A 27,478-nucleotide genomic window follows, 5' to 3' on the forward strand; every position below is an offset into this window, starting at 1 on the left:
CCTTTTATAGACTGCTACTCATTCTGTTGAGTCAAATAAAGTACAGAGAGAAGCTAAGCAAAGAATTAGAATCCTAAATGGTAAAAATGACAGTGTGGCTTCAGACAATATATCTTAAGAATAGCATACCTAATCTAACTTATTTAACTTCTATGACTAAATCTGTGACTCTGTTTACCATGAGTTCGTAGTAGCTTACATTTAAGTCAGTGCAGCTAAACTCCTCAGTGTTACCTGTGTGTGCATTCAACAAGGTAAAATAAAATCCATCACTGAAAAAAACATTGCTTTGGCTAATTCCAAACCTCAACTCATGCGTCATAATACTCTGAGATGTCAGCATTGACTAATTATTACCCAGTACAACCACTCTCCACACTCCTCTTTGGAACTTTATTGCCTCTCCAAACACATTTAAGAAGCTTACTAGAAAGCAAGTAAAGCTTAGTCAACTATATCATAGTTTCCTTATCTAATAACAACTCCCATAAAGGTTCCTCTTGTGACTGCATTAGTGATCACCTTCTAGTCTTTGCCATAAGGAGCCCTTCTTAAATCCAAAACATGCAAGAGTTTCTCTACTCTCACAATATTCCCAAATTAAATCCCTCAGTCAAGCATTGCTTAGTAGCAACATAACTATTTTGTGCTCTTTCCCACAGGTGAAGATGAATCGTATTAAATTAACTCTTCTCAACTATCATCAATAAATGTGCTTGCCTTTGAAAAAAATGGATTTGTGCATCATTGTTGGGCTGGGTTACACATATGGCCTCGTATCACACATCCCATAAGCCCAATGATCTCAGAAGATTTTGCACATCACAGAATAATGTAAAGAATACTATCTTTACTAAAAAATGTTATTTCATTCAATGGCAAAATGTATCGCATATGAAAATCACAAAAACTCTGTAATTAATTAGCTAACAATCACCTTTCCCCTTGTGGACTGTACACTTCTACTAAGCTTCCTAAAGTTGAATGATGCCACCACAGCTGAAAGATTTTCTAAGTGCATTCCTGAATCAACACAAGATTGCATCTTTACTTCCAATACATAATTCATAGTCTGCACCTAATAATTACCACTCTTTTTCCATCCAAACAGACTGTACCTTTCTGTCCAGATAGGCAAACCTGGGTTGATAGCTGTAGATAATCTCCAGCTACATTTTTTTAAAATTATTGCTCCTGTTATTGCCTACCCATCTCATATTACTCATTAAAATATCCATCATGGAGGATATTGGGTCCCATTGCTGGAAACAGTCCCACGTGGTTCCTGTGCTTAAATGTGGCTCTTTTTCTTTCTTGAAAAATAATCATCCAGTTTTGCTTCCTTCATTTGCCAACATTGTGTAAAAATGTGTCTACAAACAACTTTTTGAGTATCTCCAAAAACCAACCATATATCACATGCTCGGCAGCATGTGTTTAGGCCCAGTCATGGAACTAGCATATCCCTTCATGAGCTGAGTAAATATATTTGTGGTGTTCTTCATACTGGACAATTTGTAGATGCAATATTCTTATCAAAACCTGTCTCACACACAAGCATATTCAGATTCTTGAGAACATAGCTGTCTCACTAAGCATTATTAGGTGCTTTAGCATTTACCTAGAAAAAAGGTCACAAGCAATGAAATGAACTTTTGCTACATCAGCACAGTGCCATGTTCCTTTTGATGTCCACCAAGGACCTGTTTCTCTTTAGTATCTTCTAGAGCAATGTGTCACTCAAACAGCATAGATATTTTCAGACTTATTCAGTATGCACACAACTTCAAAATAACCATTGCTGTGTCTATTTAACATACCCATTTAGACAATAATCACATGGCCAAGTTGCATGGATCTTCTTTTAAATGCCTCAAAAGCAAGTTAATTATTTTCTTTCATAAACTTTCTCTAGTCACAAGGCATTCCAAACTATATGTATTTTCTTTTTTGGTAATCCACTCTAGATCACCTCATTCAATCTCATTCCAACAACACAAACTGAAATAAGTGAACTTCTTGGAATTCCCTTGATATTCAACTTAATTTCAGTTCCTATATACATAAGAAAATTGCAAACAGTAGCCTCTCTTTGGGCAAATTTTACAGAGCTAAATCATTCCTAATAGCCAAAGCAAGCATCTCCACAGCTACATCCTACCTCCTTCCCTTTTGTGTGTACTCTTCTCATCTCTTTAATACTGTAGCCTCATCACTTCAAAGCAAACTTGAACAAGCATGCAATAGGATTTTTTTCTGAGCATAGTAGTCGCATGCGCCACAGTCTCTCTTTGCATTATCTTCCTTGACTTGAAGATAACCCTTGCTTCACGTCTACATAACTAGTCGTGGTTTGCACAGCCCTCTGGTACTTAAATTTGTCATAGTTATAAAATATTATGAATTGAAAAATGAATGGGAAGCCTCTTCACACAGTCTGAAATAATTAATTTACTAAAGAGTCTTTATCTCCATGCTCTTCAAAGCATTTAGCAAGTTTAGTGTTTTCTACATCCATTGCTAACATTTAGCAAACACAGCCTCCCAAGAGAAAACAATAAACAAGCATTTAAACCTTTTCTTACTGATCACCTCACTAACAAATAGACATGCAGCTGTGACACCACCTGACTACTTCTGTTCCTTACTGTGCCGGTCATATGTGCCTTTGCTATATAGCTTTCCTTCTTCCCAACTGTTTGACCTATCAATTGACAAGCAGCAATGTGTCCATTTGCTAAGTTACATCAGCTTACTTTAATTCCTTGTGTTACTGTGTTTAAGGTGATACCAAACACATTGGCTAAAGTATGTCCTCTGTATTGTTTAACATTATGATGTATGCTCTAACGTGTTGTTTACTTGTTTCTTGCCTTGGAATTGTCATCAAGTCTCCACTGTAAATGGGACCTCCCAGATGGACATTTCTGGTTAATAAATGTAACTAAATAAGCAAATAAAAACTAATGATGGACCAGAAAGAATTAATTAAATGTATTCAAAGGCAACATGAACAATTCATTTGGAATATGCAAAAGAACTGTAGAGTGTATATTCTACAAAAATGCTGTCATGGTAAAAAATGTATAAGAGCTTGATACCTCTGGAAGAAAATACCTCAGAACAAAGTGATAAGTTAGAGAGGAAGATGCAGAAACATGCATTTCAGTACTTCTTTATCACAGAAAACTTGATCTTGGGGTAAAATGTCGTTTCAATTGTTGCAGATTATATGTTCTGAAGTAAAAATGTGCCTGGTATATCAACAGTATTAAGGAAAAGGTGGCATATGAGAATGATTTGCAGATATGTAGATTTAACATGAGCAAATGAAGAAAAATAAAAACCAACAGTGTCAACAGGTTGGAATTTTTATTAAGCATTAGTGTCAATCAATTAATTAGACTAAGCAGCACATACAGTATTTATAGGTTGAATATATATTTAAATTTCATATATTATTTTCCACATTGTCATTAGTACTTCTATTTTTTTTCAGCAAAACCAAGTTTTGTAATCTTGCCACAGAACACAGAGGTATTGCAAGGTTCAAGTATTACACTGGAATGCAGTGCAGCTGGATACCCACAGCCCTGGATCACCTGGACCAATGAAAATGGAGAACTTCCAGCTGATGAGCGATATAAAGTCACTTCGTCAGGAGGTCTCTTTATTCATAATGTTACCCTGGAGGATCAGGGGCAATTTATCTGCCATGCTACCAACAACCAAAGTTCCATTCAAGCCTCTGCAAGTATTATTGTGCAAGGTAAATGAGAATTGGGTGAGAAGAAAGCACTTATTTGCAACAAATTGTTCAGCATGCTTCATTGTTTTGTATATTGTTATCTTTAATCAATCAAACAATCAATCAATCAATCAATAAACGGTGCCAGTTCACTTGTACTACTTTTATTTCATTTTCACTTGTAGAAATACATTCCACATGCCTTGTGCATCGTCCAGAGGCTTCATGAATCAGGATATATTACCTAACTGTTAAAAAGAAAAACATGTAAACAAGTTAAGCTGACAGCTTTATTTGCTAAGCTTGGACATTTGACTTCATTCATCATAAATGTTTGAAATGCAAATGTTGAAAGCATAACAAAGCCACATTCAAGAATTTTATATCTAACAATGTATTTTAAATAATTCCACATCTGTAAAACTACTTGCACCCCCTTTCTGATACTTTCTGCCAATAACATGCGCCCACAGTGCCAGTTCTTTACTCTGTTACTCAGTGGTCAATCATTGCAATTAAAAATTGCTGGATTATCAAACTAGGGCAAGTTGCCAAAGCAAAGCCAGCAGCCATTTGAAATTTCAGGATCTGTTAGAGTGAATCCCAAAACATAGAACATGAATGACTGAAATTTGGACATATAGATATATATGACTATTTCTCAGAATATAATATTTCCAACTTATGGCAATCTTAGAGTTGGTGTGTGTATATATATATATATATATATATATATATATATATATATATATATATATGTGTATAGACATATATATACAATTTTTGACATTCATGCTTTTCCTGGGTCCCCCCCCCCCCGTCTTGTTGGCATTTGGCATTTCGAGTGACAACATTTACATTTTAATATGGAGCTAACACATGCCTCTTGTGTTGAAATGTGTAGATATAGGTTGAAATGCAAAATCTGCTAGGCCATGATCATAAAACTGGTAGTAAGTCAGTGAATGGAGAACATTAAGTTATTTAGATTACATTGCAGCCTGCATTTCTGTATCATCTGTATATATTACTGGTTTTGAGGCAGACATTTTAAATAAGTTGCATAAAACATACCTTGTTAATACAATTAATTCTAAGATGTCCATATTTGGTCCCAACTCCATAGCACAAAGGAATGAAGACCTGACAGCAGCCCAGACAACCTGTATTCAACTAGTGGTATGGGTGCTGGAGGGATTTTATGGGGGATGATGGGGTTAATATCTGGTAATGGTTCATCCAGTCTAGGAGATAGGGGTCAGCCTGGCTCACTGCAATTACAGCAAGAAGAGCTTGGCAAGCTATGTACCCCCTGCAGTAAATGCACATGCACCTCCTGAAGACAGCTGCAGCAGAGCTCTGAGGCTGTTATGCGGCGTGGGCTATGGTATAAAAAAGAAAATATTCCCAGTAGTAATATGATACTAAACCAGAGTCCTTAATCTCCTCACTGGTACCAGGCTGTGGATTGGGTAAAAACATGAAAGGAAAAGCAGGTCCACTAGACCTGTTGAACAAGGTCAGGAGCTGGTGTTAACTGAAGGTTGTTTGGAGGGAGTCAAAAGATAACAAGAAAGATGTATACAATTTTTATAACTAGGGCAACCCCAGTAGACTCATCCCAAGCAACAAACAAGCCACTGCCGTATGACTTTAAGAAAACCCTTTATTGTCCTAATGCTTTGAAAACCAGATTCATTATTTTAAGTGAAGCACTAGCTTCTGAGGATTTGTAACACAAGATGGAAAAGTATGACACACACATCTGTTGAGACTGTTCTGCATGCATCTGACTTAAAGGTATGTGGTAGTTAACATGTCTTATAAAACTGCAAGATGCAATCAAAACTTGCTGTTCTAAGAAGGAAGTCTGACCCTCATACCTCTGAACCTCTGAGAGCAAGAGATCTGGGCAAAGCCATAAATAATGGGGGCACAAAGGCCACAAAATAGGGCCAATTTTTAAATATTGCTCTTACAAACTTAGAAATATGATGGAATAACAAGTTTTACATTAACATGGATTTTCTGAAGGGTATGAAGTCTGAAACTCAAATGTCTGTCATTACCTTCTGTCATCAGTCCTCACTGATTTGCTATTGATTTGCCAGAAAAGCAAAATTTTATGGGGAACATGAAAAACTATGAGGCAAAAATCTGGACATTCTGCAAAAATCTCGATAGTTGGGAGGAATGGTTAAACTTCCATGACATTTAACAGCTACTGGAAAACTTGTTGCCCCACTACTTAATAGGAATTTATTAAAATGAAAAAATGAAGGTGGGAATGTAGCACAGCAGCAGGGTCAAACAGATCTCCTTTGTGCTTTAAACTGGTGAAGCTTTCCCATTTCTATATAATTACTGCTATAAAACCTTAATGTTGTTTTTACATTTACACAATACTTGTTGTGTCTTTCGGCTTTTTCCCGGTTAGGGGTCGCCACAGCGGAACTCCGGTCCGCTAATGATTGGCAGTAGATTTTTACATGCCGAGTTGCCAGCTCTGACGCACAAACTTCAATGAAGGTATGCCCATTCACGCATGTCTACACACAAAAGACGCTCTAGCTGAGAATCGAACAGGACAATGTCTTACTGTGAGGTGACAATGCTACCGCAGCACCACCACCTCACAATACTAACAGAGTCAAAACTGATATCTGCTATCTTTGTATATCCACTGCATATCTTACTTTATGCGGCATTGCTATTTATTTGCAAACTCAGGATACTGATACCATCAGTGTGGTGAAGTGCAGAACCCAATGCAAGTTCTAATAACAGTTGAAACAAAGACCAACAATGAGGAATCCCAACACTGGAAAAGCACAAAAACCTCATAGGAAGAGCAGCAAGGAAACTTCACCACATATAACATCCACACCGTTTATTAGCCGCTTTCGTCACAAAAGAGTTCATCAGAATATAAACATGTAATACCACCATCATATTTAAATACTAACATCTTAATTACATTAACTAATTAAAACAATTATTCAATAAAAACATGCAACATTTCTAATTAAAGGTCTTTGTTGTCATACACCCTTCTGTTCTTTAAAACACATTTAATATTCACCATGTCATTGAGCCGCAGGGGTTTATCTGCTGCTAATTTAATTTGCCAATAGGCCACTCTTTGTTCAAGGATATTTTTTAATTCCCTGCCTCTCATATAAATCTGTCCCTTTTCAACTACTGAGAATAAAAACTTCTTATAATTAAGACATTTCAAAGTGTGCTTATATAAAGCACTTTTCATGTCTTTCTTCTTAATATAATATTGATGTTCCCTTATTCTTTCAAAAAACTTTCTCATAGTCATTCCAATATAAAAAGCTGGACAGTCTGAACATAAACAAATATAAACCACACCTTTCGTTAAACAATTGTACCTTTGATTTAAGGTAATAGTATATGAAGGATTTGACAACATAATATAACTTCCTTCATGGATAAAATGGCTGTCCACACTTAAACATTCCTACAGGTTCACTACAGGGAACTTCTTTAACTACCAATCCCTTATTATTGTTTTTCTGTAATATGTTCTTTAGGTTGTAAAAGTTCTTATAAACAAACTTCAAAGTTGCAGAAGACTATGCATTGCCAACTCAGGAGGACATTGCCTTTTTACACATGAAATAAAATCTACAGAAAGCTTTCAGACGTTCATGTGGTCATCTTATTAAAATTTCTGGACACGCAGACAGAAAGAGTGACATCATATTTTGTTGATTAAAGCTTTTGCACTTAGAACTCTAACGCTTTTCGACTTACTGACTTTCTTCCTTGCTACAAGTACAGTTTTAATTTTTCTGTAACATGCAAATAGAAAGGTGTGTGTATGTCTGTGGATTACTACTTGATGAGCAGAAGCTGTTCACCTTACAGTAACTAATTATGAGTCAGAGACAGCCCAACCATGGATCTGCAAAATGAAGATGTGCAGTACTGTGGTGGGCTGTCTCTCTGAATGTACTAAATGTATCCACGGGAGAGACATATGCTAGTTAACCATGAGCTTTCTCTCAAAACTGCTTGCAGTAAGCCAGCAATTTAGAAGGTCACTCGGCTGTGTAAGTTAACATGGTCATTATTGGCCATTCATGTTAATGAACACTGCCAAAAGCTTGTATTCATCTATCATGGTAGAGGTACATAACGGGGTGTTTAGCAGACAGGTGGTGTTTGAGGGGGTTGTATATGAATCGCTGCATCTGTCAATGTGTGTGTCTACCTGGAAGTAAGAGAGTGTGTGTGTATGTGTGTGTGTGTGTGTGTGTGTGTGTGTGTGTGTGTGTGTGTGTGTGTGTGTGTGTGTGTGTGTGTGTGTGTGTGTGTGCGTTTTATGTGTGGGTATGTATGAATCCTGAGTATGCCCTTAGGTGTGATTGTCTATATGGAATGAATGTGTATTTGGGTGGCTGTCATACCAACCCACTCCCTAGACCAACGAGCAATTATTGCAACATTGTTGGGTAGGAAATACTAGCCACCAGGGATATCTCTTTAATTAAACATGGCTTGTGGAAGAACACTGCAGACATAAAGGAGATCAGCTGGCATAATGGTTAAGGTATTTGCCTCCTATGCACAATGTGCAAGGTTTGATTCTGCCCTCCAGCCTATGTATGTATGGAGTTTACATGTTCTCTCTGTGTCTATGTGTTGTTCCTCCCACCTTTCAAGAACATGTTAAGTACTTCCACCTCAAACTCACCCAAGAATGGAGTTATGGGCAGCAGAGATTCTAGATGGTGCTGTGGGCAGCAGCAATGATTCTAGATGGTGCCTATTGGGAAAAATGTTGTATTGATTAACTGTGTTGGACATTAATTTAGACAGGAGAATACGGACCACAGACTGTGTGCAAATTGGTTCCAGGAGATTGAGCCATGGGAATGGGTAGGAGGACCTGGCTTACTCTGCTCTATGCCACAAAGCCCAGCAGCCCTGGGTTAATAAGTCTGGTCAGTGTCCACAAGCCCAAAGCAAACCAATCAACATGCCAAACTCCATGAGGATTCCTTGACAGGATGTTGCTTGGAAGTGGTAAGGAGGGGGCTGGACATCCTATGCATCCAGGAGACAAGATGGAAGGGCAGTGCACTTGGCTTCAGAAGACAGTAAGGAATTAGTGACAGACTCACAGATAGGCCTCAGTCTATGCCCACAGCAGGGGTGTGATAGTGAAGAAAATAGAGCATTCAGGTATCAGTGGCAGGGCTAAAGGAAGACAACAAAAAATTGGTATTGATAATGGGTGACCTAGATGCACATATTGGAACTGACAGGTACAGATTATGAGGACTGCATGAATCCACAGGAATCGAGAAGTAGAGGCCATTCTAGACTTCTGTCTGGCAAATGGCTTGATGGTGGTCAACACATGGTTCAGCAAGAAAGACAGACACAAAATCACATGCAGGAGGGGCCACCAAGCAACTCAGGTAGACTTCTTCCTAGTAAGGAAAGGGCACTGGGGTAGAATCAGTGACTGCAAAGTCATCCCAAGTGAAAGAGTTGCCCCACAGCATAAACCACTGGTTGGTTGCCAAAGATAGTCAGAGAAGGCTCTAAGATCAACAAAGAATATGAAGACCTAAAAGTTGACTAGGGAGAAAGTTCAAGAGTTCAAGGTATTACTCAGGAAGAAGTGGGAATAGGTGGAGCTGAAGAAGAATGGCAACACCTCAAAATATCATGTACGTGGACTGCAGAAAAGATACGTGGCTGAGATGGGTATGGAAATAAGGTACATAAAAGCTGGTGGCAGAATGCAGAAGTCCAGGAAGTCATTAAAAGAAATAAGGTATGCAGGAAAAAGTGGTAGATAGAAAAGATGGACCAGACTAGGAAAGAATACTGGTTGGCTAACAAAGAAGTTAAAAAAAGGAGTTGTAATAGCAAAGATCAAGGATTCAGTGGCACTCTATTAGCTTCTGGAAAGTGACTCAGTAGATGGCACAAAGAAACCCTACCAGGTTACAAGGCAAATACAGAAAGATAAAGAAGTTAGTCAGACACACTTTGTAAGGGATGCCAGCAGAAATCTGCTCACCACCTTGCAGGACATAAGGACAGATTGAGGAAATATTTCCAGCAGCTTCTAAATGAAGTAAGCCCCACAGAAGTTGTACTGCACCAGACAGCCTATGATGAAAGAAGAGGAGGACCCCACCCTAGAAGAAGTAAGAACAGCAGTAAGGAAAATGAAGTCAAGGAAAACAGCTGGCTCAGATGAGTTCAAAACAGATATGGTCAAGATATTGGATCAGCTAGGGGAGAAATGGCTTCTCAGGGTATTCATAGCAGTATGGAGAGAAAGGCATATCCCACATGAATGGAGAATAAGCATACTAGTGCCAGTGTATAAGAATAAAGGATACATCCAGAACTGTAGGTAGTACATATGTATCAAACTCCTGTCATACTGCATGAAAGTTCTGGAAAGGCTGATTGATAAACAAATACACAGTGTAGTAAAAAGTAAAATGGGAGAAGATCAGTCTGGATTCAGATCAGGAATCAGCTTAATGAACCCAATGTTTTCAGTGAGACAGATAGTTGAGAAGAACCTAAAGATGAGAAAAGTGTCTTAACTTTGTCTTTCTAGACCTGAAGAAAGTCTACAACAAGGTCTCAAGAATGCTGATTTGGGCAGTCCTGCAGTCGTTCGAACTCCCAGGTAGTATTAGTGCAGACTATGTACAAGAATCCAACGACTCACATGTGAACAGTGTTTGGTTGCACAGAGGGTTCAGATCAAAGCCCACTGATGTTCATGCCGGTGATGGACTACATTAGTAAACAGGACAGAGTGGACAGATCACCAAAGCTGTTAAAGGCAGATGATGCGGCATTACAAGCAGACTCTGATCAAGAACTTCAGCAAAGGATAGGAGAATGGAATGCAAAACTGAAGGCATATGGGATAAAACTGAGTACAGATAAAACAGCTGTAATGTCAGCAAATTGGAGAAATCAGAAGAATCTGAAAATTGAGATAGAAGGGAAAATAGTGGAATAGGTTAACAGCTTCAAGTATATGGGAGGGGTGACTGATGAGAATCCAAATCTTAATAAGGAGATCAAAACGAGAATCAGAGAGGCTGCAGGCAACTGGCACAGAATGTCAGGTGTAATATCTGACAAAAGGATACCGAAGAACTGAAAAGTAAGGTGTACTAAACAGTGGTGTAAACAGTACTACTGTATGGTGTAGAAACCTAGGCAGTAACGACAGAGCAGGTGAGGAAGTCAAAGGTGAAGGAGATGAAGTACCTGAGATGGGTGGTAGGATGCACACTGTAGAGCAGACAAAGAAAGGAGAATATCAGAGCAGAAACCAAAATAGCTCCAACTGCAGAGATGGTCAAAGAAATAGATTACATAGGCTAAGGCACATTTGCAGAAATGTAGAAGAGAATCTACGGAAAAATAATTGGGACAGACAAGTAAAAGGCAAGAGGAAATGAGGGCATCTAGTAAAGAGGAGGATGAATTGTATGAGAGAAGACCTGTGACAGTTAGGCATGAGTGTCGAACAGAGTAGAAGAGTGGCATTGAATTGAGAGAGAGATGAAGACAGTTAACACAACACCTCAATGACATGTAAAAAGGTTAAAAAGTGCATTGACAATGGTGATGATGGTTGTGGGAAAACACTACACAACAGGGATATTCTATATAGTGTGCCTTAAAGGTACTTAGTAAAAAAGAAAAAAAAATGATGTGTGATGGGGACCATTAGGCTCCAGGAATAACTCTATAACAGAGTTTCTTGATTATGTTTTAAAAAGAAAGATGATGGCGGTACCACTAGGCACCAGGATATATTAAGTAGAGTGTCTTAAAGGCACTAAAAGGGATTCAAACTCAGCATTCTCCCAGCTGTTATTAGTCCTTTGCAGTGCAGCACTACCAGACACCCGAAATAACACTGGGATAAAAACGTAAAAAATAAATAATGTGGGGAGTAAAGCTTGAAACCCAGCACCCTTGGCAGAGAAAACAACAGTATTAACCTACTGTACTAACTGAGAAGTTAGTACAGCCATCTCATTTTTTCACTTGTAATGAAGATCTTGGGCATTACTTAATGCCTACAACAGTTCTTAAGTTATAAGGGAGAGGTTCAGGGCACATATAAGCATACCCAGCAACCACGGAGAGCAAAAAGTCTAGGCAAAGCCAAAATTAAGGGTGAGACAAAAGTACACAATCAGAGATGGATTTCAGTAATTACTCTTATAAACTTAGAAAGTCACTAGAATAGCAGCTTTTGCATTACCATGTAGTTACTAAGGATATGATGTCTGAAACTCTAATGTCTGGCATTAATGACTGAGTATAATTATCAGTGATTTACAGGGAAGTGAAAATATAAAAGGGACATTGGGGATGTTCTGCCAACTCAAGAACAGATAAGGGTATGTATGTGTGTGTGTGTGTGTGTGTGTGTGTGTGTGTGTGTGTGTGTGTGTGTGTGTGTGTGTGTGTGTGTGTGTGAGTGTTTGTGTGTTTTACTGTGTGCATGTGTGCGGGAGAGTGGATGGATGGGGTGCCTGTGCCAATATGATGCATATACCATCTGTGTTGACTACTGCAAGAAAGGGTTGAGCTGCACTTGCAGTAAACAACTATTCAGAGACATGCAAATTAGCTGATAGTTAAGTCTTCCTCATTATAGCTAATGTGTCTCTGAACTGCAAAATCCCACATTCAGAAAACAGACCCTTTTTACCACTACTCTGATAAACTCTGATAAACTCTGATAAAATACTCTTACTCTGATAAACTGTGGGTCTGTTTGTGTGTGTGAGAGAGGCAAAGAGAAAGATGGATGGACTGGCCAAAGGGACATTGACATAAAGTCTGCAAGTATTATAAACTCTAATTTCTTCATTGTCACTACATTTTTTTTGTTATTGTTGCAACAAATAGTGGAAAACCATTGCTTGCTTAGTTGTTAGTGGTAAGATTAGAACAGTATTTTTCATAGAATGAGGCCAGCATTAGTGCGGGGTCACATCCTTTTTCTTTAAATATTGTCTTTTGGCACTGTTTCTGACATGAAATTAAGCAAAATGCTAACAGCAGATGTCAGTAAATGTATGTATTTGACTGCATATCAATGGAAGGCAATAGTACAATAAGTTTTTTATGAAATTTGATGCAAGATGGTTGGGGTATATTTGCATGATGATAAAATGACTACTAACAGCTTACAAAAAATGCTACTTCAGTTCATATATATAATATAAAGAATGCCTCATTTTTGCAAAGAAGGCTAAAAATAAATGTTTTGATATCCAAGGTGGCTTGAGATCTTCTCTATGTCCTGACGAGACTCAGTTTGATAAAGTCTCAGAATTAATGCAGTTTTAGGTGAATGAAATCAAATGCACTTTAGATGTCTAAACTTCTGTCTTTTCCTATTAACCACTTTATTAATGATCATTTTCAAGAAGGCTGACCCCCACATTACTAACTGCCTTGGGGAAGTTTTGCTCTGTGTTTATAAAGAGCTATACCGTCTCAATAGACTAATATTATCTCATCAAAATTTCACATTATGATACTGAGACAACTATAAGTATTGTTAGATGTTCATCCTAACTTCAAATACAAATGAGTTTCTTCATCCTGAATTTTAATAACGTAATTATTTTAATGTCCTTTTTATGTCACCATGTTCAGAAAAAGAATGAAAATCTCACTTTTATACAGAAATATGTAATCATTTTAAGGCATGAAGTCACAGCATTAAGTTTTTCCTGACAGCTTTTATCCATATCTCTTTGAAGATAACTGACAGGTACATTTTTGTTGTAAGATGAATACTTTGTATTTCAATAATTTGTCATTTTTAATGATTATGCTGGCCTTAATTTGACCATACTTACATAGCTTAATGCATCCGGGTTTTTTTCAGATTTTTCTGAAAAAGAATTCTTGCTAAGATATCTGTATACTCTGCCCTATAATACTAAAGGCAAGGAAATAATTTCTAAAATATGCTTGTCTGTCTGCACTTGTAAGCCTGTGTATTTTGCTTTAACTTTTAAGATGACAGAAAATAGCACATCGCCAGAGAAATGTTTTCTTTTCTAATTTAGATAGAAGTAATGCTACAACTGATTCTTAATTAGTTTTCAAACCAAAATAAATGTCACCTGTATGTTTGTTATAAAATGAAGAGTTAAAACAAACACAAACATTGAATAGCCAAATGATTATGTTAGCCTGCTGCTGTTATCTAGCAATATATGATGCTTTCCCGACAAAAAGGCAAAAGTGACTACAGGTGTAAAAAAGAGAAATTCACCTCCTTCATTGGTGGTATATGAAAACCCACACAAAAAAGCTAAAAATACCTCTCCCAAAGTAGCACATAAGCCTTCTAGCAATGTAATAGAGGTATGCCTGCTTTAATTTTGCCTATTATATGTTAGAAAAAGATAAAATTAGGTGCGGACTCATATGCCACCATTTTTTTTTTCTTATTTTATCTTTCTTTCTTTTTCTTTCTTTCTTTATCTTTCTTTCCTTTTCTTTCTTTCTTTCTCTTTTTCCTTTCATTCTTTCTATTTTCTTCCTCCATCATGCTTACCATTGAAAATTCCATATTGGACTCAAGCCCGTGCTTTCCGCAGCGGTAGATAATCTTCTCATAGTTCCGGTAAGTGGGAACCATCAACCAGCGGACATCAGAATATTTTGGTGCTCCTGCCAGCATCTCAGCAGTGACAGCATTTTGTATGAATGGCCCTAACACTTCCCTTTTGGGAGAGGGGGGGGCTTAGCACCCATGTCACTGCAGGGCCTGCCTGTGCAGTTCATATTGTACTCCATGCTTATGCAGTAAAAAGCTACCATCTGCAATTTGGATGGATGCCCCACATTAGTCCTGTACTGGCCCTTGCCCATTGATTCCTGTCCTGCAGTAGAGATTGTATTGGGGAACAGCAGCTAGACCAGCAAGGACCCATCCCCACATCCAGAATGGGGATAGCTATCCTTCTACCCTGCATGATAAAGCAGCCAGGGCTGCTGCCACCACATTGAAGTTTTAACTTAAAAACTACGTCTGTTTTTAACAGTGTTCTTTACAAACAAACTTTGTCTGTGCATATGTCAAATCATACAAATCTACATTCCTGAAAAGCAGTGTGCATTAACACGTGTATATTTTTGTTGCTGCTACTTCTTTTCTGTGCATAGAATTTAAATTCCAGGGATATATTCACATTTCAGAAAGTTATGTGTGAGTGTCTGTGTGTTTTTGCTTAGGCTCAAACCCTGTACCTTAGTTACAGGCAAAAAAAAGAGCCTGAATCCTCTATACCAACTACCAGACTACTTAAGAGTTTCAGTGCAATTTTTAAAGAATTGAGAGGTTCAGTGTATTTTGAAGGATTTGTGATTTACAAGGGAAGAGAAGTTTACTATTGTTCATGCTGTCTGTTTTCAATGTGTAACTGTTTTCTTCAGCAAATAGCCATCAGTATTTTTTCTAGCAAAGCTTGAATGCAGTATTTGTAGCACAATCAATAATATTCCTACCTTTGGTGTAAAGGTCTGTGGGTTCTATTCCCACACCATGTTGATAGATTGCTGATACTGTAATGGACTTTAGGAGGAGTAGCATACCTCTTAAAACAAAAAATCTGGACAAAGCCTAAAATGATAGGAGGACAGATTTTGAAAGTTACTAGAATAATAGGTTTTGCATTAGCATGAATTTTCTAAACGATGTGGAGTCTTAAACTCAAATATTTGTCATTTTTTAATGACTTCAATCCTCAGCTATTTGCCAGAAAGGTACAGATTTTAGGAAGAACACACCAAAAATATGAGGCAAAAATCTGGACATTCTGTGAAAGTCTGTAGAGTTGAGGTTTGAGGGAGGTGCTGGACTTCTGAGTGTGTCTTTCTTTAGATGAGATGCCTAGTAACTATGAACCTGTTGGTGGTTTGCCAGCCATTCCCTATTGCAGTGTTACCAGCTTACCATTTTTAAAATGTAAAACAGGAGATGTATTCCTCAATGAGAGCAGGCACTGAATTTGTAGATTTTAAAGAGTAAAAGACTGCATGTGCCAAGGCTATTTCTCAGCACATGTACTGATGTGTTGAATTCTGTGTTTTTGACCATATATGGTTGATGTTTTTGCAGTCGACTTTGTGTGTTTTCTTTTAAATTAGGTACACACACAAACACACACATACACACACACACACACACACACACACATATATATATATATATATATATATATATATATATATATATATATATATATATATATATATGTACAAATATGTACATGGATCTACTTCAGAAGACCGAAATATAATTACCCAAAACTCATATAATAGAGACAAAAAAGCTGACAGCACAAAAACACAGATGACCCAGAACACCAGCTTACCACTCCAGGTAAGTAAACACTTGGCTATCCTGAAAAAATAACGAAACTAAATGAAAGCAAACCCACCAATGTGGAAGGCTTCATATCCCACACCCTCTAACTAAATATACCATCTCCAAGATTGCACTACCGAGGGGTTAAGGGGCAAAGTTCAACAGGACGGCCAAGCATTTACTTACCTAATGTGGTAAGTCGGTGTGCCGGCATGTTGGTGTTCTCGTGCTGTCAGCCTTTTGGTCTCCATTATATGGGTTTCAGGTAAGTGATATTTCATAAATATTCCACAAGCGAAATCTCTCCACTCGACTGGTGAACAAACAAAAGGAGAACCAAGGAGAAAAAGTACTGCCACTACTTTTATTCGTTTCCACACACCAAACACGTAGTACCAAAACGTTATGAACGCCTTCAGTTACACCTGCGTTTTCGTCCCTATAACATGGACTTCATCAGATAAAAAACACTTCATTTCATTTGTCTTTTATACAATTTCCCTAAATGAAACCCAATAAAAACCTTTTATTTCAAATTCATTGAGCAAATCAAGTTCCACCTAATTCAATAATACTTAATGATAAAACAGTTCATTTTTTAATTAAAATCACTAGTTCATTAAGTCTTTCATCCATTCTAATAACTTTCATTTAAAACATTTCTTAAAACCAATATTAAATATGATATACTATATTTATACTTAAAAAAAAAATTGTTTTTGTTTGTTTCATTTCAATGATGCATTCTAGACAGTGAAATAAAATAAAATGAAAATATCCCACCATTTCATAACTACAGTGCCATCTTCTGTTTTTATTTTATATTGCACTTATTTTATTTTTTCTTTTTTCTTTTCTCTTTTCACATTCTAGTTGCTCTTAATTTTAATAGGGGTAAGATAGATATATATTCATTTAATCCAGGGGCTTTGTTCGCTTCTAGGGTTAGCTGCCACCATAATTCTCTATAACCTACTATTTCCTCCCAGGGGCCTCCTCTAATGTCACATTTAACCTGATCTAGGACAAAGAAACAAAATTTGTATCCCTCACATACCTTGGAATGTCTAAACAGTGCATTTGTCTCTTTCCCCTTTTTTATGTCGTATATGTGTTCATATATTCTTTTCTTCAAAGTCCTCTCAGTCTTACCCACATAGAAGGAAAAACATTGTACACATATAGCGAAATATACCAAACCTCTGGAGTCACAGTTAAAATACCCCTTACTAGTTAACCAACGTCCCCTACTCTCCAAATAAATTTTCTCCGTATTCATTATGAATTCACATTGTCTACATTTCCCACACCTAAAGGTCCCAGTTTTTTCTTTACTATTCCTTTCTCCTTTTCTATACAAGTCATTTTTTGTCTCTAATATGCCTTTAACACTAATGGAATTTTTAAAAACAACCTTAGGTATCCTTTGAGGGAGTCCATCCAAGTCCGTAAGGGAGCCAAATCTCTCCCATTCTTTTTGGAATATTGTTTTAATATTTCTATTCAAAGCATTATATTCTAATATAAGGGCCTGTTGAAAATTCTCTCCTATATTTACACTCTTCTCATTAATAATATTTACTCCTTCTCTTTCTCCTAGGATAGGCCTAAATTTGTCTATTCTCCCTCTTTCCACTTCCATTCTTAAATTCCTAATGAACTTCCTAGGGTATTCTCTTGCCAAAAACATTCCTTCTAATAGGTCACATTCTTCTGTAAAATCCTCATTATTGCTGGTCATTCTTGATCCTCTGACAAACTGTCCTTTCACCAGGTTTTTCTTACAATAAATTGGATGTGCACTATTAAAGTGTAAAAAGGAGTTTACATAGGTAGGTTTCCTATAAACTCTAGTTTCCAAAGTGTTATTTATTTTTAGAACCTCTATATCCAAATATTGGATGTTTTTTTCTGAATTTGTAGATGTAAATCTAAGAAAATCAGTTGTTCCTCCTATATATTCTATAAATTCTTTCAATTTATCTTGACCCCCAGTCCAAAAAATTATTATGTCATCTAAGAACCTTTTATATAACTTCCAATACCTTACAAACTTGGAATTGAAGATATACTTTTCTTCCCAATTTGCTTATACCAGTGATATTTCAGTCTACTGAAGTAGACCCATGTACACACATACATATATATATATATATATATATATATATATATGTGTGTGTGTGTGTGTGTGTGTGTGTGTGTGTGTGTGTGTGTGTGTGTGTGTGTGCATTTAGGGTCTGTATTACATATCCGAATGCTTAAATGTTCGAATCACTAAAGATCGACCTTTAGCAATGGAACATTCAAATGTTCGAACATGTAACAAAATAAAATTAAAAAAAAAAGAAAAAGGAAAGGGTTTAAGCAGGGGGGCAAGCCCCCCTACACCACCCACACCCCCCGCTACTTAAATATACCAACTCTGAGATCGCACTTCAGTGCGCTACAGTGCGGAAATGGAAAAATTCCCATTCCCTACACTGTAGCGCAATCTTGGAGTTGGTATATTTAAGTAGCATTAATTCTTTGGGTTGTCGGCGGCACAGCACCCCATTTGGGGGGTGCAGGGGGGCTTACACCCTTTAGTTTTTTTTTTCTTTTGTTTTTTTTTTTTAATTTTTATTCATATTCGAACATTTAAATGTTCTATCACTAAAGGTCGATCTTTAGCGATTCGGACATTTAAGCATTCGGATATGTAATATAGACCCTGCATTTACATAGATATATATATATCATCACAAATCGACTGAAGAGAAGCTTAATTATTAGAAGAGAAATACAAAAAATCTGAACAAAACTTCTAGGCTACTTAAAAAAATTAAAAATAAATAAGGACACTGGAGACCAAACTTGCGCTTTCCTCTGTTTATTAGTATCAGGACTTAATGAGAACTAAAGTGAAAACTCATAAAGTAAGGCATTAAATACAGTAAAAACAAATAAAACTTAATAAGCATGACAACAGTGCAGATTCAGAAACCCAATCAAGTGAAGCAATAAAGCTGAAAACAGCAATAAACAGTCACCTGCAAGAGGCTAGGCATGGTTAAACTTACCAGCGCAGAGCATTGGAAACATTAATATTTTCATTTAAATCAGGGGCAGCTTCTGCATTCAAAAAAGCTGCCATTTTAATTCTCTAAGTTCCAAATAGGCATAATGATCAGCAAAGAAATTGTCCACTTGTTCTAACACAAAAAAAATCAGAATTTGGAGAGGGCAGGGCATTCTAAACTATGTTTTCCCAAAGCATTGTGCTCAGCGCTCAACACGAGTTTGGTCTCCAGTGTCCTTATTTATATATATATATATATATATATATATATATATATATATATATATATATATAGAGCTATATAGCTATATATACTTTTGATCTTACTTCACACATGTCTGATCAGGTAACTAGGTGTATGTGAGTGAGTGTGTGTGTGTGTGTGTGTGTGTGTGTGTGTGTGTGTGTGTGTGTGTGTGTGTGTGTGTGTGTGTGTGTGTGTGTGTATGTATGTGTGTGTGTGTGTGTGTGTGTGTGTGTGTGTGTGTGTGTGTGTGTGTGTGTGTGTGTGTGTGTGTGTGTGTATATATACACATATATATATATATATATATATATGTGTAGAAACCAACCAAGCCCAAAGTATATATAAGAAACCAAGTACCAAGTGAGCGTAGGTAACAAACCCAAAAGTTCTAAATAATGAATCACCTTGGAGAATAAAAAGTCAACTGTATAAACGGCAATGCAGCACCTCCAAAGTACCAATCAAGTCCTGGCCCTTCGTTAGATGTAGAATCTTTGTAAAGTCCAATAACAACGACCATTCGGTTCAAAACTATAGCTCCTTTATTATGAAGTTAGCGCTTTCACGGCAAGTAATATCAGCCGCTTCCTCAGACAAACACAAAAAAGAACAACTCGTCGCTCAACTAACACTGAATTTAAATGGAGCGACGTCGCATCTATGAAACGTCAATGTCATATTAAAGCTGTAGTAGTCCCTAACATACGAATACATTGAAAACCTTAAAAACATTAAAATAACATTAGCGTTAAAACGCTGAAGTACATAAATGCTCAACTGTTAATACATAGTAAATACGTACAATAAAAATCCTGATAAAATCTTAAAAAAGTAACACAATGAGATCGTGTCAAACAATACTCATACTCCTTTACAAAAAATATCATGTACATGATTCAAATTACGTCTACAGCATCAATGAATGCAATTAACCAAAATACTAAAAATATGCCAGATACTCAATAACTTCTATATAAATGTTCAATGCATGTGTGTCAATGATAGATGACCAGCGAGACAACAAAATAATTTGTGAGGAAAGATGAATGTGTGGACTATATCCACAAAACCTGTATATACCATACACATAAGCAAGAATGGTTTTACTCAGAGAAAGGAAAATCTATGCATAACATTGGTTATAAAAAATAATAAGAAAAGAAGGCTCAAAATGAACCACATCAATAAAACAGTCTAATGAATTCAAACATTAACATGCTAATGTGCCAAAATACAATTGTCGATGTGTATCAAACATGAATGCAGAGAACCAGGAACCATAAAAAGTAAAACAAAACATGGACGAGTGTATGTATATGTGTAGGCTAACATCTGCAAATGATGTGCACGCAATATATACAGAGAAAAAACAACAATGGCAGATGAAGACTAAATGTAACAGCAGAGAGATGGTAAATATACAAAGTATAAAACACTTAACATAAATGCTTGTAAAATAATAACAACTATCTGAGGGGTTTACCCTTGAGGTGTGGCTTGATCGAAAGTACTTCATTGAGACCCTTTGCCTTGTGCGCTGCAAGCCTACAAATCCACTTAAGTTCTACCTCTTCTGTTTTGTTTACCAAATCCCCTAGCCTCTCATTGTGTTGTACTACTTGTAGAACCTGATATAAAAAAGTGTGGCTGGGCCCTTCCTTCAGGGTATGCTTGGCTATTGCACTGTAATCCTGGCCCCTAGCCAAGCAATACCCATGATCTCTGATTCGCTCACGGAGTGTCCTATTCGTTTTTCCCACATAAAAAGAAAAACAATAGACACAGTGAGCCACATACACCAAATTTTTGGTGTTACAGTTGGTATCACATTGAATGGTCCATAAATGCCCTGTTATGGGGTGTCTAAAATAATGTGATTCATCTATTGAAGCACATTGTGGGCACTTACCACACTTCTTGGTCCTCTCTAGACCAGATTTGATTACCCCTGATGATGTTCTTACTCCACACAATTGCCTCTTCAAATTAGGTAGATTACTAAAGATAAATGAAGGGTGGAGTCCCACTATATTGGTAATACTCTCATCCACTGTGAGTATATTCCAATGTTTGTGCACATAGGCCTGCAGCTGATTAATGCCTTTACCAAAGGGTACTACAAAACCCATGGGTCTCTTACGCACCTCCCTTTGATGTGCACACGACTTGTTAGCTTGATCAGAATAATATGGTTTCGCCCTGGTCTTTCTCAAATCATCCATTTGTGCATATACTCCATCAATCTCTTCCATGGTATATCCACGAGTTATAAGTCCATCACATAATTCCTTTAATCCTTTATTGAAGTCCTCTTCTTTGGTTGAAAGTCGAGAGATGCGCATCGCCTGCCCTTTTATGATATTACCAAAGATGTGCGAGGGATGCATACTATCCCGATGTAAAAAAGATGGTCTGTAACATGTCTTGTGGTGAATCTTGGTATTAATCATACTAGCTTCTTTAAAAATTAAGACATCCAAAAATTCAATCTCATGAAGGTGGTGATTCATAGAAAATTTGAGAAAAGAACTACTAGTGTTCAAATAATCAAAAAAAGCATACAACTCCTCAGATGTTCCTTTCCAAAGAAATAAAAGATCGTCAACAAACCTCTTATAAAAGAGTATATGTTTGTTCTGAACAATATGTGCCTCTTCGAAGGTCGCCATGACAGCATTGGCATAACTGTTGGCACAAGAAGTGCCCATGGCGACCCCCTTCACCTGCTTATAGTAGTTGTGCTCATACAGGAAAATATTGTTGTCTAAGACAGTCTCCATCAAAACTCTATTTTATCATCAGAGAAATCTGAATTCTTTGTAAGATATGTACCTAAATACTGTAAGCCCTCCATGTTCGGGATACATGTAAATAGTGAATTAACATCCATTGATACAAAAATCAAAGAATCAATGATGTTAGGTTCTAGTAAGGATGCAGTAATGAATAATTCATTAAGTAAATGCTCTGTATCCAAAAGAATATATCCAGATGAAGCAATAACCTGTCTAAACTCATAGTCCAAATACATGGAAATAGGCTCAGTCAGCCAACCAGAGCCCGAAACAATGGGTCTCAACTCTGGTTCACACAGGTTCTTGTGTATTTTAGGCAGGCCCGAAATAATTGGAACAGTAGGATGAGCTACTTGCATGAAATTACACATTTCATCTGTTAGTTGACCAATCCTCTTACAATCAAACAACATCCTATCAATATTCTCTTTAATACTTGTAACAATGCTACCATCTATCTTCTCATATGCATCACAACTAAGCATGCTTGACATTTTAAATGCATAATACTGGCTGTCCATTACAACCACAGGGCCACCCTTGTCAGCAGGCCGTATCACAACATCAGTATTGTTCTTAAGTTCATGTAGTGCTGAAATTTGAGCAAAAGTAAGATTATTTTCTGGTATGCCTTGAGAGAACTCATGTTCACCATATATTTCTTTTTCCACAGCCTTGACAAAAATGTCAATGTTCGAGTTCATAGGAGGAACAAATGTACTTCTCCTCCTGAAGACCGATTGTTGATAGTTGTCATCACTCTTAAATAAAAGCTTCAGGCTTAGATTCCTAGCAAACAATCTAAGGGCCAAAACAGCTTCACTAGAGTCAAGGCTAGTGGATGGAATAAAAGACATTCCTTTACTAAGAAGCTCAATCTCAGCATTAGTTAACATATGGCCTGAAATATTGCAGACAAGGTTACCTACCCCCAAAAATTCTGGAGTGTATTCTGATGATAAATAGGAGGGTCCTTCCTCTTGGTTAATCTGATAGGAAAAGGACCCCCAGTGGGATTGTGGGTCTCAATCTTATCCAATTGAATTTTTCTCCTGACAGCAGCTGCTAGGGAAGTGTTATTATTGTCCATTGCAGCAGATTGTCCCTCTATAACCTCTGTTTGATGAGATGTTTCAGAGGGAGTAGTGTAAACTGAAGAGGCAGCATTCGTTGTAGGTGATAAAATATTGTCCAAGGTTGGGACTTGTAATTGCCCATTCGTGGTTCCTGTCACAGCCCCTTGCTCAGCATTGCAAGAGGCACCTTCCTCCGAATTCCGCTCAACAAAAGTGGAAACGGAACTACCTACAGGATCTGATGAACGTGCAACATTATTTGTATTAAGATCTACCCTTGTAGATCGACTGACATGAGGGTTATTGCCATAATGTCTGTCCCTATTGTGCAAGAACGGAGTTCTCCTACCTGTATCCGTAGAGGCATTGTTCTCGGAAGCATTCTTGGGCCACACAAATATATGATGCTCTCTGAAATCCCTCATATCACGCATCATTTTCTTCTTCTTGTTGTTAAGAAGATTATCCCCATAACGAGACACTCGATCAAACAACTCCTGTAGATAAAGTTCAGCCGCTTCCTCACCTATAGCATTGGTGAAGCGATCCTGTAGAACATTCATATTTTTCTTACACTCTTCCTCAATGGGCAGAAAGAAATCAATGAGAAGCTGAATATAAGCCCTACTGGCTTTCAAGTTTATCTGTTGCCATTGCTGCAAAAGCCCTGGATACATATTACCGTATGTTGGCATGGTCAGAATTCTCAATCCACGCGGTACAATGTCCTTGGCCAGACACGCCTCCATGTGATAACGCTGACTTTGAAGGCGTTTGAACTTATAAAGTTCGTTATCCATATCACGTTTAATGGATTTAATAAGTGTTTCATCCACATTTTCATTACTCAGTTGCTCAGTCAATACTGCACCATTGAAGTTGACCAGCGGATTCAGGTCATCCTCCATGAGAGTCCGTAATCTGCCTGAAATGGCAGAACGAGCACCTCCTGCATCATGTTGACCTACAGCTCTATCCATGCGTAAATGTGTAGAAACCAACCAAGCCCAAAGTATATATAAGAAACCAAAAAGTTCTAAATAATGAATCACCTTAGAGAATAAGAAGTCAACTGTATGCACCTCCAAAGTACCAATCAAGTCCTGGAAGTCCAATAACAACTCAGACAAACACAAAAACTGAATTTAAATCAATGTCATATTAAAGCTGTAGTAGTCCCTAACATACGAATACATTGAAACGCTGAAATACATAAATGCTCACCTGTTAATACATAGTAGATACATACAATAAAAATCCTGATAAAATCTTTCCTCACAAATTATTTTGTTGTCTCGCTGGTCATCTATCATTGACACACATGCATTGAACATTTATATAGAAGTTATTGAGTATCTGGCATATTTTTAGTATTTTGGTTAATTGCATTCATTGATGCTGTAGACGTAATTTGAATCATGTACATGATATTTTTTGTAAAGGAGTATGAGTATTGTTTGACACGATCTCATTGTGTTACTTTTTTAAGATTTTATCAGGATTTTTATTGTACGTATTTACTATGTATTAACAGTTGAGCATTTATGTACTTCAGCGTTTTAACGCTAATGTTATTTTAATGTTTTTAAGGTTTTCAATGTATTCGTATGTTAGGGACTACTACAGCTTTAATATGACATTGATCCATTTAAGTTCAGTGTTAGTTGGTTGTTCTTTTGTGTTTGTCTGAGCTTCATAATAAAGGAGCTATAGTTTTGAACCATTGGACTTTACAAAGATTCTACATCTGACTTGATTGGTACTTTTTTATTCTCCAAGGTGATTCATTATTTAGAACTTTTGGGTTTGTTACCTTGGTTTCTTATATATTTATAGCTATATATATATATATATATATATATATATATATATATATATATATATATAGATATGTATATATAAAGTTACAGAGGCATTGTCATACAAGAATGCCTCATTTTAGAACACAATGATAATAATAATAATCATTTTAGACTTGTAAAGGGGACTTAATGGAAAACATATTGCATAGATAAGTTAACAAACACAAATTGAGATATCTGTAGTTACAACCCAAAGAATTAATGCAACATGAGGATGTGGAGGTTATACTGGCACTGTGTGTGCAGAATGCAACAAGAGTAATCCTGAATGGGGTAACAACCTATTACATACGTACATATAAGTCCACCAATGACACAGTGTGAATGTACCTATGTGAAATTCAGAGAATCAGCTGCTCACCTATGCCACATGTTTGGAATGTGGCTGTGGTACGAAAACCAAACCAAACCACCCCACCCCACCCAAAATAGCAAGTTTGCACAGAGAGGACATACAACTGTACACAGAAGCCAACCCAGCTGAAACATGAAATTGAAAACAAAATGATATGAGGAGAAATTGTTTTTATTTATTTTATTTTTACTTTGTTGACTGGTTAGTCCCACTAGGATAGTGGCTTCTTTTCACTTCTCGATGAATTAATTACAAAAAGAACAAGTCATAGTGTAGTTTTACAAGCAACCATTTGTTACCATCTGCATGTTATCAATAATATACCTAATGGATGACATTAGAAAATATTATATGTTTAAATTCTAAAAATGATGACAACGTTCAAAATAAACAGGACACAAAGATTAGTTGATAGGTGTTAAAAATTAACCTTTGTTTCCAAGACTAACAGGACACTTAATTCCAAGATTATGGATGGCATATTGGCTGAAAAAACTAGCATTAGTAATCAAACTAGCTGAAGCTTCCACAAAGACTACAGCATGGACATTTTTATTTATTTATTTATTTATTTATTTGACATTCGTTTACTGAGAAAGTCCACCTGGGCCAAAAACAGTCCATTTTCAGCAGAGGCCAAGGGAGAAAAACTCCATAATCACAGTCTTTTGAAAATCAATGACAGATATTTTAAATCACAAAATATTATTTAACACAAAAATATAGGAGTGAAAAAATGTTGTAATGAGAAAAACACAGAACATATGTTTCATAGTGGAGTGCAGTGAAAAACCAAAATATGAGTTGGGGCAATATTTGAAGAAAAGCTCAATAGTCATATTATTTGTTACATAGATTAGTATGCGATAAATGAGACCTCAGATAATTCTAAAAAGTATTTAAAAGAGATATTAGAGATTACATGATTAGAGACAGTGAGGTAAAATTGAGGGATGTCTTAGTATGAGAGAGGTGTGCATATTATGATTATAGGAGGAAGAAGGACAGAGAGAAGGAGATTCTAAGAAGAGTGCAGGTAGCTTAGGTGATTAGGGAGGATATTATGGTTATAAAATGAAGAAGGACAGAGAGAAGGAGATTCTAAGAATAGTGCAGGTAGCTTAGGTGAGTAGGAAGGATATTATGGTTATAAAATGAAGAAGGACAGAGAGAAGGAGATTCTAAGAAGAGTGCAGGTAGCTTAGGTGAGTAGGGAGGAAAATGAAAGAGGAGGAGGAATGGCCTGCAGAGAGAGAGTGGATAAGGTAAGGTTGTGGGAAAACAAAATAAAGGAGTGGAGTAGGAAGTTGGCGAAGGTTGTGAGGTGTGACTTAGGTTGTAATGGGGTGAATAAGTTCAGCCTGGATTGGCACAGGAGCAGGTCCATGATTTTATAAACTATTCTTTTTGCGAACATTTAAAGGTGAGTTGGTTAGAAATAGTGCTGGTGGTTAGAGGTAGAGAGTTCCATTTTTCTGCTATTGAGTACAACTTTAGGCTTTGTCCAGTGGATTTACTTGGTTTATTTGTGCTGAGAAGTCGTTTGCCTTCTGATGTGAGAGTTCTTTTAGGGACATATGTTGGTGATGGGCAGACTAATGTTTTTTGTATGATTTTATGTATTGTTACAAGTTGGAGCTCCAACCAGCTAAAGGTGTGCAGAGCTTTACATTGATAGGTAAAGGAGGATGAATTAACTTTCAAGTTTTTTTTTGTGGTGGGGAGGATTGATGGCAGGAGGTAGATTTTGGTAGAATAATGTTTTGTAAAGTTTGTTTCTGTATGGCATGCCTACTTTTGATGGATTTTCTTGATATTGCTTTAGATGTGGAGGTCACATTTAAGATTATGATCTTTTATGATTCCTAATAGCTAGGTATAGTGAACTAATTCAATTTTAA

The 27,478-nt window shown here is 36.9% G+C and overlaps 1 protein-coding gene across 1 annotated transcript in view; it reads left to right on the plus strand.

Moving 5' to 3' along the window:
- The window catches only part of LOC122792862 (peroxidasin homolog), a 1,098,019-nt gene that overhangs the window by 69,109 nt on the left and 1,001,432 nt on the right, over window positions 1-27,478 (plus strand). The window contains exon 2 of the mRNA XM_044060421.1: window positions 3,500-3,769. Coding sequence (XP_043916356.1) covers window positions 3,500-3,769 — 270 coding nt within the window. The remainder of the gene's footprint in view (window positions 1-3,499; window positions 3,770-27,478) is intronic.

Source organism: Protopterus annectens, chromosome 2.part0 (genome assembly GCF_019279795.1).
Source record: "Protopterus annectens isolate FY-2018-M chromosome 2.part0, PAN1.0, whole genome shotgun sequence".
NCBI lineage: Eukaryota > Metazoa > Chordata > Ceratodontiformes > Protopteridae > Protopterus > Protopterus annectens.